This window comes from Drosophila subpulchrella, chromosome 2R, assembly GCF_014743375.2.
Source record: "Drosophila subpulchrella strain 33 F10 #4 breed RU33 chromosome 2R, RU_Dsub_v1.1 Primary Assembly, whole genome shotgun sequence".
NCBI lineage: Eukaryota > Metazoa > Arthropoda > Insecta > Diptera > Drosophilidae > Drosophila > Drosophila subpulchrella.
This window is the reverse complement of record NC_050611.1, coordinates 13,868,335-13,883,721: the sequence shown is the minus strand read 5'-3', so window position 1 is coordinate 13,883,721 and position 15,387 is coordinate 13,868,335. Positions and strand designations below refer to the sequence as shown.

The following is a 15,387-nucleotide window of genomic DNA, read 5'->3' as shown; positions in this document are numbered from 1 at the left end:
TGTCGTCAGGTTTCGTTTGTTTCGATGGTGTGAAAATTATTCAAATAACGGCCTTTTTTTTTACTATTTTTATTTTTTCTTTGGTTTTTGACGTATTGCCGCGTCGTCGGCGTAGCATTGACGAATTTACACTTCAAACAATTGTTAAACTGTACAGCATAGTGCAAATAAGTACGTAATAAACAATGTGCTTGTTGCCGCTGCCATTTGCAAGAGAAAAAATGTGCGGCTGTGGGATAAGCTCAGTTTCGGTTTCAAAGTTGGGCGGTGCAGTTGGATCGGTATCGCTATCGGTCTATGTGATGTGAGTGTTCAAATCTTGCTGCATTATCTCAGCAATTCGAGTTATACCAATAGAGCTATGCGTATTGGCATTAATATTTGAATACAAAAGTTGCAGTGTTGAAAAAGGTGATCTTACGTAACAGAAGTTTCGAGTTGCAAAATAGGAATTTCAGAATTTTTGAACCCCTCTTTGGGAACATCTTTGGCTTAAACTCATAAAAATTATCATACATACAAAATACAAAAAGGACCAAATGTAAAGTTCTAACTTTCAAGAATGTTATCAAACTATTAAAAAATATTACATATTAACAAAGGGATTTCGAACTAAATAGATCTCTCGGGACAATCGGACATGTTACCATTCCAATATTTTTTTTAAATATACATATCTGTTTGAAACTGAAGCTGTCGTTTGGAATAAAAAACGAAAGGAGTATTTGCAACAAACTCGAATCAGTACTTTTTTGCATCAAAGTTTAGAAGGCTGTCAAATAATTTGGCTAAAGTAATGGTTTGCTTTTACCTAACAACTGTTATATGTATATTAAATTTAGTTTTAAGCTTTAAGCAATGAAGTAACATTTGCAGTGATTGTTTTAAAGCTCATAAAGGTAAACCTGACTTTCTAAGGTTTGCATTACAAATTAACAAACAACTGCTAGGCTTCCACGACGAATAAAGGTAAATAGATTAAATCTATTTGTTTAAAGAGGTTGTTACATGCTAATAGAGGGCTAATTATAGAACGGTGCACTTAATTTTACATTCCTTCTTTCCCATCGATAAAATTACAGTATGCAGTGACACAATTCCCACAGGACGATTTTCAGTTTTAAACACCTGTCGGCAGTGGCTTATGTTGAACTTTTTAAGAGGGGGACTTATTTAATTCATTGCCTGTGACAATCCTTTAAAAATCAAGCTTGTTATCAAACACGATAAAAATGTTTTTTAATCGGAATGAAAGGCTGGGGAACCCCATAATTTCGTGTAAGCCTACGACGCCCATTTCTGTAATTTTGGAGTGGCACATCGCTCAAAATTCAAGCATGACTAACACTACACCACGCACCAAAAAAGACAGATAAGCGAGAGAAGGAAAAATCGGAAGGGTATGGGAGAATACCACCCCTGTAAAATCCATGCTCACAACCCCCCAAACTTTTCACTCTCTTTTTTGTGGGCGTATATTCACCCCCTGAGCGAAACGGTTAATGCAGAGAGTGAAAGTTTTGTTTAAATGGGTTTCTTTTTTTATTATATCCATTAGGGGAGCTTCATAACTTATTTTTCGATTCTAGAAACCTTGGTCGAAAAGTTATTTCTTCTTGCCTTTGCCCTTTTTGGCACCCTTGGCTTCCTTGGCGGCTGGTTCCACGGTGGCAGTCGATCCAGAAGTTACAGGATCGGTGGTCGGTTTCGCCCCCGCAGGAGCCGCGGCCCCTTTCTTGGAGCCCTTGGACGAGTCCTTCTTTGCGGGCATTCTAAAGGAAAAATACCATTATTATGAGTTCGAAATATTTGAATATTATCAAAAAAAAAAACTATAAATTTTGTAACAAACCTAACAAGAATTTGGAACAAAACACAAAAAGATTTTCACTCGAGCCGAACACGATGTTATTCGCTTGGAATTCCGGTACAAAGTGATTTATAAAGGGTTTTTAACTTTCACTTGTAAAACAAAAATCAAGGCCTGCTTGGGGAATTTGATAACGAATACAATTTGAATTTAAACCGTTTCGCGAATCGGTTAATGTTTCGCGCCTGTTTTGGGGGCGAACTCTCCTGTTCTCTCCGTAGTTCTCCTGTTCTCTATATCTCACTCTCTCTCTCCGTCCGTAGTCTCATTATTCCGATTTCCGAGCAGTTGAGGAAACGAAAGCCAAGTGCGCGCAACATAGGCCGCATAAATTTGTAGTTCAATTTCTATTTAAGTAACTTTAGTTTTTAGCGCAACGTGATTTTCAATAACTTAGGAATTCCATTCATAAGTTGATGCCGTATTAACCTTATTAAAAAAAAAGGACCTTCTATATGCACTCAGCAGGCTGCGCTTTTCCTGACGCCGCCAACAAAAAAGTAATCACACCAATTATCGATTTTGCGCCCATGTGAAAGCGTTGGAAAAGTGTCTGCAAAATATTCTAGAAAATTTAGTTAATACCCAGCGATATAATGGCAGCCAAGCGGAATGCAGTGACCACGGAAGCCCCGGAGTCGTCGGCGCCCGGCGAAGGTACCGCCCTCGCCCTGGACTCCCGCCTCTCGAAAAGCGTGGAGAGCGTCATTCCCAAGAAGCGGTGAGTGCCAAAGAGTCGAAACATGTAGATTAGACCCTGTTCACACCGAAAAATTCAAGTCCAATAAGTAAATTAAAGTCCAATGTACTTAGAAATCAAAATTACCTAAAACTATGAAAAAATATGGTAAAAAATGTCGCTGTCAATATATTTCTTCTGGGAGTGTCAAATGGCTCTTTAAAATGTTTATTTAATGCAGTACACCCATTAGAATAAACATAGCGACTTAACCAAGTCATTAGCTTAATATATATGTATATAATATAAAAAAAAAATGTTATACTAAATTTATACAAAATGTTTGTTCTATTAAAAAAACTTTTTTTTAACCTCTGAGTAATAGTTTATGAATAAAGTTGAAATAAAGATAACGGGGATAGGCTTTATAGTTATTAAAACCTTGCCCCAGCTGTATATAATGAAAATTAAATTTAACCTTGTTGAACTCTATTTTTGAATAAATGTTTTGTTTTACACTTATTTTGATAATAAAGTCAGCTCTGTTTGATGTATTTTTTTTAGTTATGATGTCTAGCCTTTAAATGTAGATAACTGGGACTTTGACTTCAATTTTTCCCTATGTTATAATAAAAATCTTATAAAAACTGGTTGAACTCCATTTTTTAATTAAAGTTTTGTGCTACCATTATTTAGATAATGCAGTCGGCTATATTTTTAATACATTTTTAATGTTAAAGGTAATGTAATTTAATGAATGCAAATGTTTTCTTTTTGTAGTCACGAGGCCCTTAAATGGTTTGGATGGGGCTACAACGACTCGCAGTTCTATGGCCAGGATGGTGTCATCTGTTTTCGCGGTGAAAGGTGAGTTGACCACAAATACATATGGGTACTCAAAAAGTATATAAACAATATCATCCCCCACAGATATCCCCTGGGAGGCTGTGAACTGCCCAGCTTCACCAAGTGGGTGGAGAAAAAGTTTGATCTTCGAGTGGATCCCACCAAGCCGTATCCCCAGCTGCCCAGATCGTATCCACGCCCAGTGGAAAACGCACCCTTTCTGCGTGAACTGAAGGGCACCACCAAGGTGGATCACTCCCTGGAGGGAATCGATCGGCTGGTGCGATGTCATGGCCAAACCCTTAACGATATATACAGCCTGTGGCACCACAAGTTCCAAAGGATTCCCGATGTGGTTGTGTGGCCCCGTTGCCACGATGAAGTGGTTCAGTTGGTTCGCCTGGCCCACAAACACGATGTGATGCTGGTGCCTTTTGGTGGAGGAACAAGTGTTTCGGGAGCCATCACCTGTCCCCAGAACGAGAGTCGGATGATCTGCGCCCTGGACACCTCACAGATGAACAGACTACTATGGCTGAACCGGGAAAACCTCACAGTTTGCTTTGAGTCCGGCATTGTGGGTCAGGATCTGGAGAGGGTGTTGCGAAACGAGGGGCTGACAGTGGGTCACGAACCGGATTCCTATGAGTTCAGCACACTGGGCGGCTGGGTGGCCACCCGTGCCTCCGGGATGAAGAAGAACGTCTATGGCAACATTGAAGATCTGGTGGTGCGAGTCAGGATGGTCACGCCCTCGGGAACCCTGGAACGTGAATGCAGTGCACCGCGTGTGAGTTGTGGACCTGATTTCAATCACCTTATCCTGGGATCCGAGGGCACGCTGGGAGTAATCACCGAGGTGGTGCTCAAAGTACGTCCCCTGCCGAAGGTAAGGCGTTACGGATCCTTGGCCTTTCCCGACTTCGAGCAGGGAGTGCTCTTCATGCGCGAAGTGGCCAGGAGGAGATGCCAACCTGCCTCTGTTCGGCTGATGGACAACGAGCAGTTTATGTTCGGCCAGGCCTTGAAGCCGGAAAAGTCCTGGTGGGCCAGTGTCGTGGATGGCATGAAGCAGCGCTACGTTACCTCCTGGAAGGGCATCGACCTAAACCAGATCTGTGCCGCCACCCTGCTTTTCGAGGGCGACCTCAAGGATGTGCAGCGCCAGGAGGCGCTCATCTACGAGATCGCCGAAATGTTCAAGGGATTTCCGGCGGGTGGACAGAACGGAGAACGCGGCTACATACTCACCTTTGTGATTGCCTACATCAGGGTAAGATTTTTTCTATAGGAAGTAAAGTGCTTATAAGTTAAGTTAAGATCAGCATTATTACTATGCAAAGTGTTATTTCCGGTTTTCCGACCTAAAGTATGTTTGTCTTGACGTAATATTTTGCAGTCTATTAGTTAGCATGGTGTGCGACTAAACACGATTATGTACTCAAATAAACGTATTTCATATCTAGACAGTAGGCAGTTCCCTTATTAAGAGATTAATACATCAACTATATTTTTTGAATATGCTTTCTTATCTGACATTTGTTTATCATATCTAGTTTGACCATAATTTCCCCAATGTATATAAAATATAAAAAACGAATAATTACCTAGCTTGTTATTTATGAAGATAGCTTAATCAAATGTATTATAAATTAGTAGAATATGTCATGATATCATATAATATATCATATATAATTTTATCCATCGCAGTTAAGTGTTACATTTTATAAGTATGAATTAAGTTTACCTATTGTATTAAGTTTTTTTAAGTTTTACCCTACTATGATTTACCTTTAAGACTCACTAAAATGTATTTTATTTACTATATTTACAGGACTTTGGTCTGCATCAGGGAATTGTGGCGGAGTCCTTCGAGACATCAGTGCCTTGGGATCGATGTAGTCTGCTCTGCCGTTCTGTTAAGCAGCGTGTGGTTTCTGTGAGTACTTAAGGTTAATAATTCTTTGAAATATATAATGAATATCTTCGGCCTTCATCCTTTCAGGAGTGCAAGAAACGCAGCATTAACTTTTACACCATTTCGGCTAGAGTGACCCAAACATATGACGCCGGTGCCTGCATCTACTTCTACTTTGGATTCCGCAGCACAGATGTATCCGATCCCGTGGAGCTGTTCGAGGCCATCGAGCACAGTGCCCGGGATGAGATCCTTTCGTGCGGCGGATCACTGTCCCATCACCATGGCGTTGGAAAAATTCGAAGCCATTGGTACCGCAATGCCGTCACCGAAACGGGAAGTTCACTGTACTCCGCTGCCAAGCGGCATCTCGATCCAAAGAATATCTTTGCTCTGGGTAACCTCCTGCCCCTGGAGGAGGTTCCTTCAAAGGGAGATTCTCCAACGCCACCGCCACCGCCATCATCTTCGTCATCGACACCACCAAAGGCCAAACTGTAGAGGGTAGCCCACTTGACTGTGCGCTTAGTTCATTTACTAGTCTTAGTCACTTTACTGATTTCCTAGTCGCTCTTGGGGGTTTGGGTCTCCAGTTCTTTTGTAGCGGGCTCATGTTTTCTATGGGTTTTGATAAATAAATGGAATATTTGTAAGACTTCTGTGTGATCTCTTTGGTTTTTTAGAAAAAGGGTATTCTTAAAAGATATAGATATAGATCATCTCTTGACATAAAATGGATTTTTTCCTGTGTAGCCATGGTCATAGACATTTCTGATTTGTGTGTGCGTGTCCCGGCTGCAGACCAAATGCGAATTGCTGATCATTGTCTTCTCGACTGCTCATCGAAGTCATTTGCGGCTTGATGGCGCACCATACCGTCCGTCCAAGAAAAGAGCCAGCATCGAAGATCCGAGCGCCCAGAGCCGAGAGATCAAATGTCATCAAGTTGTCAACTTCGTTAGCATGCCACAAGGCAGCGATCCAGCTTGGCTTAAAGATCTTTCTTGGCCTGGCTTGTTGAGCAGATGCACAGAGAAACATTTTGATATGTAGGTAAATAATATCGTCTGAAATTATATATTCCAAAAAATGATTCAGGAATACCTACAAGAAAAATCTCTTTTAGTAAAGCTTAAACAGAAAACACTATTTATTAAGATCGTTTAAAAGTGTGTCTAAAAGTATGCTTCAAAAATGGAATACATCCAAAATATTTTGGCATATGATTGGCGTAATATCAGAAAATAATACGAAACAAAAACCCTAGAAAGTCCAAAAGAAACTTTTGTAGCACTGTAAAAAATATATATTTCTTAGCATATTTTAAAACTGTCAAAAATGTTAGTAAACAGTAATGTTTTTTTCACTGTGTGCGAATTAATAGGGGAATGAGGCAACTCCGGCGGCTTATTGATGGTCGAGGAGAAGTCGTCGACTTGGCCTGTCTTGTTACCCTGGCAATGGATACTATATGGCGTATGGTACATACCCCCCGAGTGAGTTTCGGCCAGGCTAACACACACACACATGCGGCCTATAAATAAAGATTACAATCAGCAAAAGTGAGCAGAAGAGAAGTCCGTCTAAGCCCCAGCCGGCCGCCTGGAAATTGTCAGCAATTAACCCGCGGGTCAGTCCCGGAAAACGCTGGCAGTCCTGCGTCCAGACCCTGTGATTTATGCCACAGCGTTTGGCCTCCCAGCCAAAAACCCACAATCAAGGCCGGCGGAGAGCGGAGAATTGCGATCCTGACACGTTCGCCGGGCGAAAAACAAAGACGGAATGCTCTTCTACCTGAGGGAGATGGACATAACTCATTTGCATTGAATGAAAGAATGCTGCAGAGGAAGGGGGAGTGTCAGGGCCCCGAGATTATTAAGGAGAAGAAAATAAGAAGTAGGCGCAACTAGACATTAGAGCATCAGCACGTACGTACGCTCTCCTTATAGCGAACAAAAGGATTTCTTGTATGTGGAGTAAAAAATGAAAGATAGGAACCCTCTCGAATGCAAGGAAAAAAGTATTTCTAAAGAATTTTGTTCTTAAAATCACCTTCTCAGATCAAATAGTTCACACCCCCTTTATAACTCTATAACAAAAGGAACTAATAATATTTACCGAAAAAATTTTCCCTAATTCGTGTTCAAACAAAAACAATTTGATAATATTAGGGCTTTAATTAAAAGTAAAAATATCTAAGGTCAGCTTAAAAATGAATAAATATTTTTACAAAGGTTTAAACATATTTTACACTATTTTTATAGCAATGCATTTCGTGCATTTGATAAACTATACGAAGTTAGGCACAATTTTGGATTTACCATCTCAACCAAATAGGTATTAAACGTAGCGCTGTTGAACATCATATTATATCCCAACCAAAAATCGTAATATAATGTGTTAGCAATTATATTCCTAATATTTTTGGTTTGATATACCTTTGATTTTTGATACAATTTACTCTATATAGATAACTGTGGAAACGCTGGCAACATGCGACTAATAAGCATTGTTGAAGCAACATCCATGCGCTCCCTCGTCTGCCGTTTAAGCCAGGCCAGTTAACCCATTGAAGCCTGCCCACTCGAGTGCTCTGCCGGCGTTTTACCTGGCCTTACCTGGGCTTCGTTGCCGAGTGTATTGGCACCTGGCGTTCAGTTGCGAGCAGCGCGGCCAGCGGACAACAACGAAAAAACTGGCGACGCGATTTGAATTTATTCCATATGTATTGTATTGTTCCCAATGCAGATCTCGTTAGAACGTTTCGTTTGGCAACACGGAAAGAGTTAGGAGATCGGGAGAGCGAGAGATATATCTCCCTCTATAAGGTGTATATATAGAGAGAACGGGAGAGCGAGTGTAAGATCTGGCCGGGTTTATTTTTCCCGGCACTCGGCAGCTGCACAACTTCGGTTGCAGTTGCAGTTCGTACGCGTCGCTTGCAACATCGTATCGCGCATTTCGACTTTAACTCCAAATCCAATTCCAAAACCGATTCCAATTTCGATTTTCTCGTTTTTCGAATTTGCTGTTTTTGTGTCTGTGGGAAAATGCGACAAATTATCCGGCTTCGGGTGTTTTTTAGCGTTCATTAAAAAAACGTTTTGTCGCTTGTAATTGAGCGGCAGTTGCTTTTGTTTTGCCTTTAAAAGAGCAGCAAACAGTGAAACAGGTGCGTGAACCGAAACCGAAACAAGTTGTTACAAAAAAAACGAGCCAATGGGCATATAACTTGGCTTGTGTAAAATCATTAAAAGTGCATTAGACAACCTGCCCGAAGGCGGAAATTCTGAGGCCTTTTCATCAAGCGGCCAACCCGTCACTCAGTCACCCATTCAGTTTGTCAGTTTTAATGCACCTGCAATGACTCGTTGAAAAAAAATGTTGTTGTCAAGAGATGCCCCTTGATGCTGTGCGGACCTCGGAGCCATTAAGAGATACAATTTCGCACTAAAAAACCAACCCACGTCGGGTGGCCAAAGTGCTTTATAAGACCAACAAACCATAAAGTGATCTCAAAAGTCAGCAACGCAAAAATATACACACGCACCTACTATATGATAATCATAAAATCTGGCAAAAGGCATTTGCCTTTTGGATTTTTGGCTTTTGGTCAGTTGGAGTTTTTTTTCGCAGCTGCAACACCAACGCTAAATTCTCGCCCGCGATATTTGGTTTATGAGTTCTGTCGGTTTGCGTGGGTTGCTTGGGAATAACTTCGGATCGTATACTAGTGCTAGCCTTGGAATGCCTCCTAAGATACACATTTTTTGGCGTTTTATGGAGATTTTTTAAAGCGAGTTGTGATATCTCATAAAGAATTTTAAAAGACCAAGTTATTGGTGATCCATAAAAACAAACATTTAAGATACATTCTTCTGCCTAACATTTTTATTTTATATCCTTTTTTTGAAAAGTTATAAACATATTTTAATCCATAAATATAATACACTATTCGGTGACCAAAAAATAATAATAACTTCAATTTCATTCCCCTTCCTGGGTATTTACAAGTAAAATTCTCATTGTAAGCCCTCCCACTGCTTTTAAGGTTTAGAAATTCCAAGAATGCCCATCCGTGTGTTAGCAATCCTCAGTAGTAACTTATCATAAAAGGTATAGCCCCTTTGATTTTGCATAAATGTCCAAGTCATGACGAGGCCGCAAAACGTGTCTTTAATGTATCTAATAGATATTTGAACTTCCCATCAGGCTGACATAAAACAAATGTTGCCCATTAGACTGCATGTTCAGCATAAATGAGGCATAAAGCCAGAGCAGCAACAATAATCGGTTAACCCTTGCAGAGGCAAACTCAACAAAAATAACTGGATAAGGAAAATGCAGTCAAGGCGCACTTAATTAACATGCAACTGGCAACGTTCGCGTAAACAAAAATAACAAAACCAACGACAGCCACGACAAGTTAACGACAACAACACGTTAAAAGTGCAATCTGTAGTAATCAAAATAGCACAAAAAATACCGGGAAAAAGGTCTCGATCTTTTAGTTTTCGCCAGAAGGTGACGAAGACGTCCAGCGGTCTAAGTTTCGCCAATCAGTCAGCTAATGATGCTGGGCCAGCAAGATGCATCTGCAACTACAAATGCAATAGCAACTGCGGATGCGCCCTGCAGCTGCTAATTAAACTGCAGAGAGGGGGAGGCGAGGGAGAACAATTGCAGCTGCAACAATCAGCAATTACCGCTTCGACAACATCCCAGCATCAGCAGTTAATAAACCATAATGTAAGTACACTAAAAACGTGAAGAGAACAGCGCTCCAGGTTTATATAATTACTTTGGAATGCGAAAGGAGCCTCTGAATAATTCTAGAATATTCTTGTAAAGCACAAAAGTACCAAATGTATCCAATTAAATGATGTTTTCTACCTTCCATTTACCAACAAGAACTCTAAAAATCCCGATTTTGATATATTTGCTAAAGGGTCTATTAATTTATTTTATAACTTAATCTCCTTAAAGTCGTTTTTCAGATAGTTCCTTAAGTTAAGTTTGAAATTTACCAATACCAACTTTAAAACTGTTCTATAAGTATGAAAATAAATATCATTTCTTGATCTTCAAAAACTAAAACGTTAATTGAAAAAAATGTAGATATAGGGGGTTTTTAAAATAATATACAAATTTAATAAAGTTTTTTCTGAAAGCTTAGAGATCATCGTTTGAAAATTTTGGATTTTCATATTCGAGGTGGTAAACTTTAATGTAATTAATGTAATTGTTTCTTAATAATAACGTTTAAATTCTGAAAGTGGAAAGGTTGAAAAATATCAATTTTTATATTTATTTTGGTAAACTGAAATGTAATTATTTAAATTTATTTTCTTGCAACCAAAAGTGTCTTCAATTTAAAATGTATCTTTACTATGTAGCAACATACAATCATTAAAGTACCATTGCCTCAGTTTGCTGCGTGCATTGGCTGTCATTTGACTTTCTTTCGATTCGCTGCAGTAGCAGAAACAGCAGCAGCCACCTCATCGACTTTCTAAGCCAGTTGCCAATTTAGTGCATTTGGCAGATTTGGCCAGAGCCAGGAAAACTGGCCAAAAGTGGCAGTGGCTGTCGCCAATTGTTTGCCGGGTCTCCAAGGGGAAGACGCCTGTGGCCCGCGAAGATTGCTGAAGATTGCGGACGGTGGAGTGTAGAGTGCAGACTGCAGACTGCAGACTGTAGACTGCGGACAAAGACGCATTGGAAGACTGGGTCGCGTGTTTGACACAAATGCCGCGAATAGTTTTGAAGGCGGTTTGGCCCCACTGCGATTTATGGTCAAAAGCAGCGTTGACTTGGGCAAACAAGAAGTGTGTTTCTTTTTTGTATGTTTTTTCTGTTTTTCTGCTCTTTGTCTTTGTATGCTGCTTCCTGTGACTGCGCTGATTGCGTTTTAATAAGCCAGGAGATGGCTTTCAGCCATTGCATGTTGGCCTTAAGTAGCAGGAAAAACCAATAACCGGCCCAAGACAAACAGCACGCAAACTTTGCTGCAGAAGTTGGCTAGTTGGCTAGTTGGCTCGCGTGCCAATGCGGTAAAACGGTGGGTCACAATGGGTTAAAGTTGCCCATGATGGCCCCCGGGCAATCGCAGATATCTATTTAGTAAAATCCCGCCTCGATTGCGGTTTTCTTTCAATGAGCTCAATGCCAGGCTATTGAAGGAATGCTTCTGATCTTGCCAAAGATATTCCAACTATGGGCTTAATAATTAATTGTAAACTTATTGTAGTATGTTAAATTGATTGAAGTATTAGAGTGCCAACTTGAAAAATAAATTATAATGAAAGCTGACTAGAAATATTAAGGCTTAAGTCAAAATTAAAATAAAACTTAAGTAAGTAATTATATTTAATAAGAAAGGTTAGCATTTTACGATAAACATTTAAAAAATCATATAGTCTTTTAGTTCCTTATTTCAATTAATTAAGTTATAAAAGTGTGTTTTTTATGTCTTTAACAGACACGTGCCATTAATGTGGAAATTTTAATTACATAATTAACAAGAAATATTTAAGTACTCTGTGAAAATGTCAAAATCATTTTAATAGACCTGAACTGCCCGATAGCTAGTGAACAATAACTATAGCCCATTAAAAGCTCAATAGACCATTCATGATTTGATGGATTATTGGATATGGTAAAACCTTTTTTTTTTGCCCACATCAAATCGACGTAATAAAAAACCCATTTACCAATCGATCTTTGAACAATGGAAAAACTTTTATTGTCCAGCAGCTAGAGTTTCCATTTTTTGTGACCAATGTGCGGCGGCGGCGAGGCTTTGATGCCAAAAGATCAATGGAATTGGCTGAGGGTATTTGGCAATTTGTCGCTGAAATACGGCAAGTGTTCGAGTGAGATGCCTGGCATAAGTGGCCGAGTATCTTTTATAAGCCGGGGCTGCATATACAGCCACACATTGCCCAAGATCGATTGGTCTCGGCTCCTAATAGGCTTAAAGTGGTTGGGAAATGCAACTTTGACTGGTTAACGCCATTCATAGAGCCACTGAGACATAGACCATTGGCCACGCCCCGCGTGACCCTCAGACCACATGAACTTGGCTAATCGCATAAACAAACAAATAAAACTGGGTAGCAAAAAGCAACATAGCACCGAACAAGACAGCCAATAAATGTTCGACAGTGCAAAAAGGCCATAATAATAAACTTAAATAGACGGACGAAAAAAAAGCCTCCGACTTAATGCTTACAAATTTGTGCGCAGTCGCAGCTTCATAGACGAGGGCAATAACAAGTTTTTCTATGCACTTTGTTGTTTTGCCCAGTTTTTTGCTTTGTTTTAGTGGCACTCATTAGCCAAGTTATGAACACCAAGTTGCCGCAAAACAGTAGCACAAAAAACACACAACAGATTTGCGCACCGCAACGAAATATGGCTAAAACACTTAGCCGAATGCAGGGGCACTGAGTGCTAAAAGTTTGTGGCTAATAAATATAATTAGAGAAAATATATTATATGGACGGAAATTAAAAAACATGTTCATAAAACTTTATCCTATTGCGTAAGCTGCTCAAATTTTCTTATATAATTAATTGTCAGCAAAAATATTTAAGAACCCAAACCAGAAATAATAAAAAAAAATTATTTTTATGTGTAATCATAATGGTGTTCTTACAAAGTAGACTTAAGTTTACAACACTTAAGTCTACTGTTGGGAGCCATAAAATCTATAGACTTCAGCTATCGATAATCAAAATGTAATGAAATGTATTTACAAAAATCTCTATTGCTTTTGGACTTGTTGCTTTAAAATCGTTTCAAAAATATCTTTAAGATTCCTTATTGATATAAAGGCCATTAAAATTAAACGTTTAAGAGGTGTTCTTAGACCATGTTGTCTAAAGTTTCATTTTTATTTCCACATTTACCTGTAAGTTATTTAATCTTTAATCAGCCGTTTGGTCACTTTTAGTACCCACTGTTAGTAGAAATTGGATGCGTTTTGTGGCGTTTTTTCAAGCGTTTAAAAACGCCCCGTTCCCATGGCCCACCCAATCGAGCGTTTCTAATACACACACGTTCGGCGTAATCAATTAAATGAAATCTGAGCCGAGTTTAGCTGGGTCAAAAAAAACGCTCTGGGGTTTTCTAATGCCCAGCAACAATTGCTTTGCTACAAACTTGCTCAAGTCGTGTCACAGGCGAAAAAAAAAAATTGTTTTCTCATTTTCTTTGTACTGTTTTTTTTTTGTTTCTCATTTTTGTGGCATTGTTTGAGCGATTTGTTTGAATTTTGCCGCCTTTAGCTGAAGTTCGACTGGAGTCTCGTGGAAGATGCCTCGCCAGCTTTTTGGGGTATTTTGTTCGTTGTTTTTTTTTATGTTGTTTTTTAGCTGTGTGTGTGGTTTGGCATTTTATCCCAGTCACGCTGCAAAGTTATTTGCGCCGTCGTGCAGGGACCAAGTTCTCTTCTCTGTTATTATGCCAGCCGGTTTCGTCGTCATAAAGCTGGAAAAAAATCAAGGAAAGAATGAGGCAGAGATGAAACGTCTTGGGTCTGCAGTTTTCGTGGGTAATCCGAACCCAGAGCCTTTTGATTTATGCAGTTGGTGTCATAAACTGTTGCAATTCCAGTACTCCAATATCCCTCGCAATCGGTGAGGTATTTCCAAGATTTTAGATTTAGAATTATATGTGTTATATGTTCTTATCACATACTTCTGTATTTTCAGAAGTTAGAAGTATCTTTTCACATACAAAAAAATATGTATTGCTTTTTAGTAGGTTTTATACCACGTGCATAATAACATTTCAAGATACAAAGTTAAAATGTTAAGGTAGTATCCTTACGATACCATTACAATTTTCTTTTTATTTTTTAACTGAAGGGCACTCTTTGAAGGTTACAATACTAATATGTAAAGATAGTATCCTTAAGATATAATTAAAATTCTATTTTTATTTTTAAACTAAAGGGTACTTTTTAAAGGTTTCATACCATATGCATAATAATATTTCAAGACACAAATTTAAAATGTAAAGATAGTATCTTTAAGATACCATTAAAATTTTCATTTTATTTTTAAACTAAAGGGCACTAAGTCGTCGAAACCCCAAACTTAAAAGTATCCAATTACCAAAAAAAAATCGGTTCCACTGTCAGATTCTTTCTTTTGTGTGTTTTTACAAGATACAAAATGCATTTTTGGCTTAGCCCGATGGCCTGCACTTGTTGAATTTTGATATTTTGTGAGAAAACCTGGCTAAATTGGTTTGCCAAGCTGGCAACAATACCTCATCGACTTGCCAATATTGAAGTACCCGTTTTGTTTTGACTAAAAAGTAAGTCAAAGGCTTGTTATGAATGCGTCAAGCGTCTGGGTTTTTGTGTGCCTGCAATTGGCAAGTAATTTATGTAGCTTTTTATTTCGGTTTTGATGGGGCTAGGTGGATTTTTTTTTTGGTGATGAATGAAATCAGCTCCGGCTCTCAACCTTGCCAAGTGCTTCCGCTCAGGGGTAGACAAGTGTCTGAGCCATGTCTATTATGACTTTTGCTTTTTTTGTGGTCCGATGTCGCTGTCTGCTCAATTATTATTTGTTGGCACACCTGGGAAGGTTAAACTTTGGCGAATTCGTTGTTCGAATCATTGTGCTCTAGGGCAAATGTACTCATTTTTTTCCCCCCCTTTTCATAATTTGAAGTGTTAAGATACATAAAATAAAATTACTTCATCGCCATTGTGGCTGAAGTTGATTTCCCATTGTTGCGGTCAAGTTGGCTAATGACTCTTGAGGGGGTGATGGTAACTCGAGACTCTTTGGGCTAAAACAAAAGTGATTTGTTTAATAGTTTCGGAGCATGCAAACCATCAACAGCATTCCGTGCGGGTCCGCCTTTTTTTCGGCTATCGAATATCAATTTTTGGATTCTATTTTTGCCAGGCCTCGTTTGCATATGACACACATTAGCCACAGGCAAAATGCCATAAACTTAGGGATGTATAGCCACAGTTGCAGAAAAATACGATCATGCTAAGGTACTATAAGTTTTAATTCAGATATGGGAAACCTTTTTATTTTTTGCACA

At 39.2% G+C, this 15,387-nt stretch overlaps 3 protein-coding genes across 7 annotated transcripts in view; 2 read left to right on the top strand and 1 right to left on the bottom strand.

Annotated features, from left to right (window-relative positions):
- Positions 1-236: 236 nt before the first annotated feature.
- Positions 237-5,966, top strand: LOC119551240 (alkyldihydroxyacetonephosphate synthase). Of its 4 annotated transcripts, none has more exons than XM_037860483.1 (6): positions 237-304; positions 2,336-2,591; positions 3,330-3,416; positions 3,480-4,668; positions 5,230-5,334; positions 5,401-5,966. In XM_037860483.1, exons 2-6 carry the CDS (start codon positions 2,467-2,469, stop codon positions 5,812-5,814), a joined length of 1,920 nt encoding a protein of 639 aa, XP_037716411.1. In that variant the 5' UTR covers positions 237-304; positions 2,336-2,466; the 3' UTR covers positions 5,815-5,966. The 4 variants fall into 4 exon arrangements, with proteins under 4 accessions (XP_037716411.1, XP_037716412.1, XP_037716409.1 ...); XM_037860484.1 differs by having other exon boundaries at positions 256-304; positions 2,339-2,591; XM_037860481.1 differs by having other exon boundaries at positions 264-411.
- On the bottom strand, positions 1,524-1,962 carry LOC119551241. The gene is made up of 2 exons (XM_037860485.1): positions 1,853-1,962; positions 1,524-1,772 (listed from the first exon to the last, which is right to left on the bottom strand). Exon 2 carries the CDS (start codon positions 1,769-1,771, stop codon positions 1,607-1,609), a length of 165 nt encoding a protein of 54 aa, XP_037716413.1. The 5' UTR covers position 1,772; positions 1,853-1,962; the 3' UTR covers positions 1,524-1,606.
- Positions 5,967-8,217: 2,251 nt separating the features above from the next.
- Positions 8,218-15,387, top strand: part of LOC119549690 (KN motif and ankyrin repeat domain-containing protein 1) — a 33,235-nt gene continuing 26,065 nt past the window's right edge. The window contains exons 1-2 of one of the 2 annotated variants that reach the window (XM_037857908.1): positions 8,218-8,485; positions 9,621-10,062. In XM_037857908.1, coding sequence (XP_037713836.1) covers positions 10,061-10,062 — 2 coding nt within the window. In that variant the 5' untranslated portion in view covers positions 8,218-8,485; positions 9,621-10,060. Of the gene's footprint in view, positions 8,486-9,525; positions 10,063-15,387 lie in introns of both variants that reach the window. The other variant, XM_037857907.1, reaches the window with a different exon arrangement.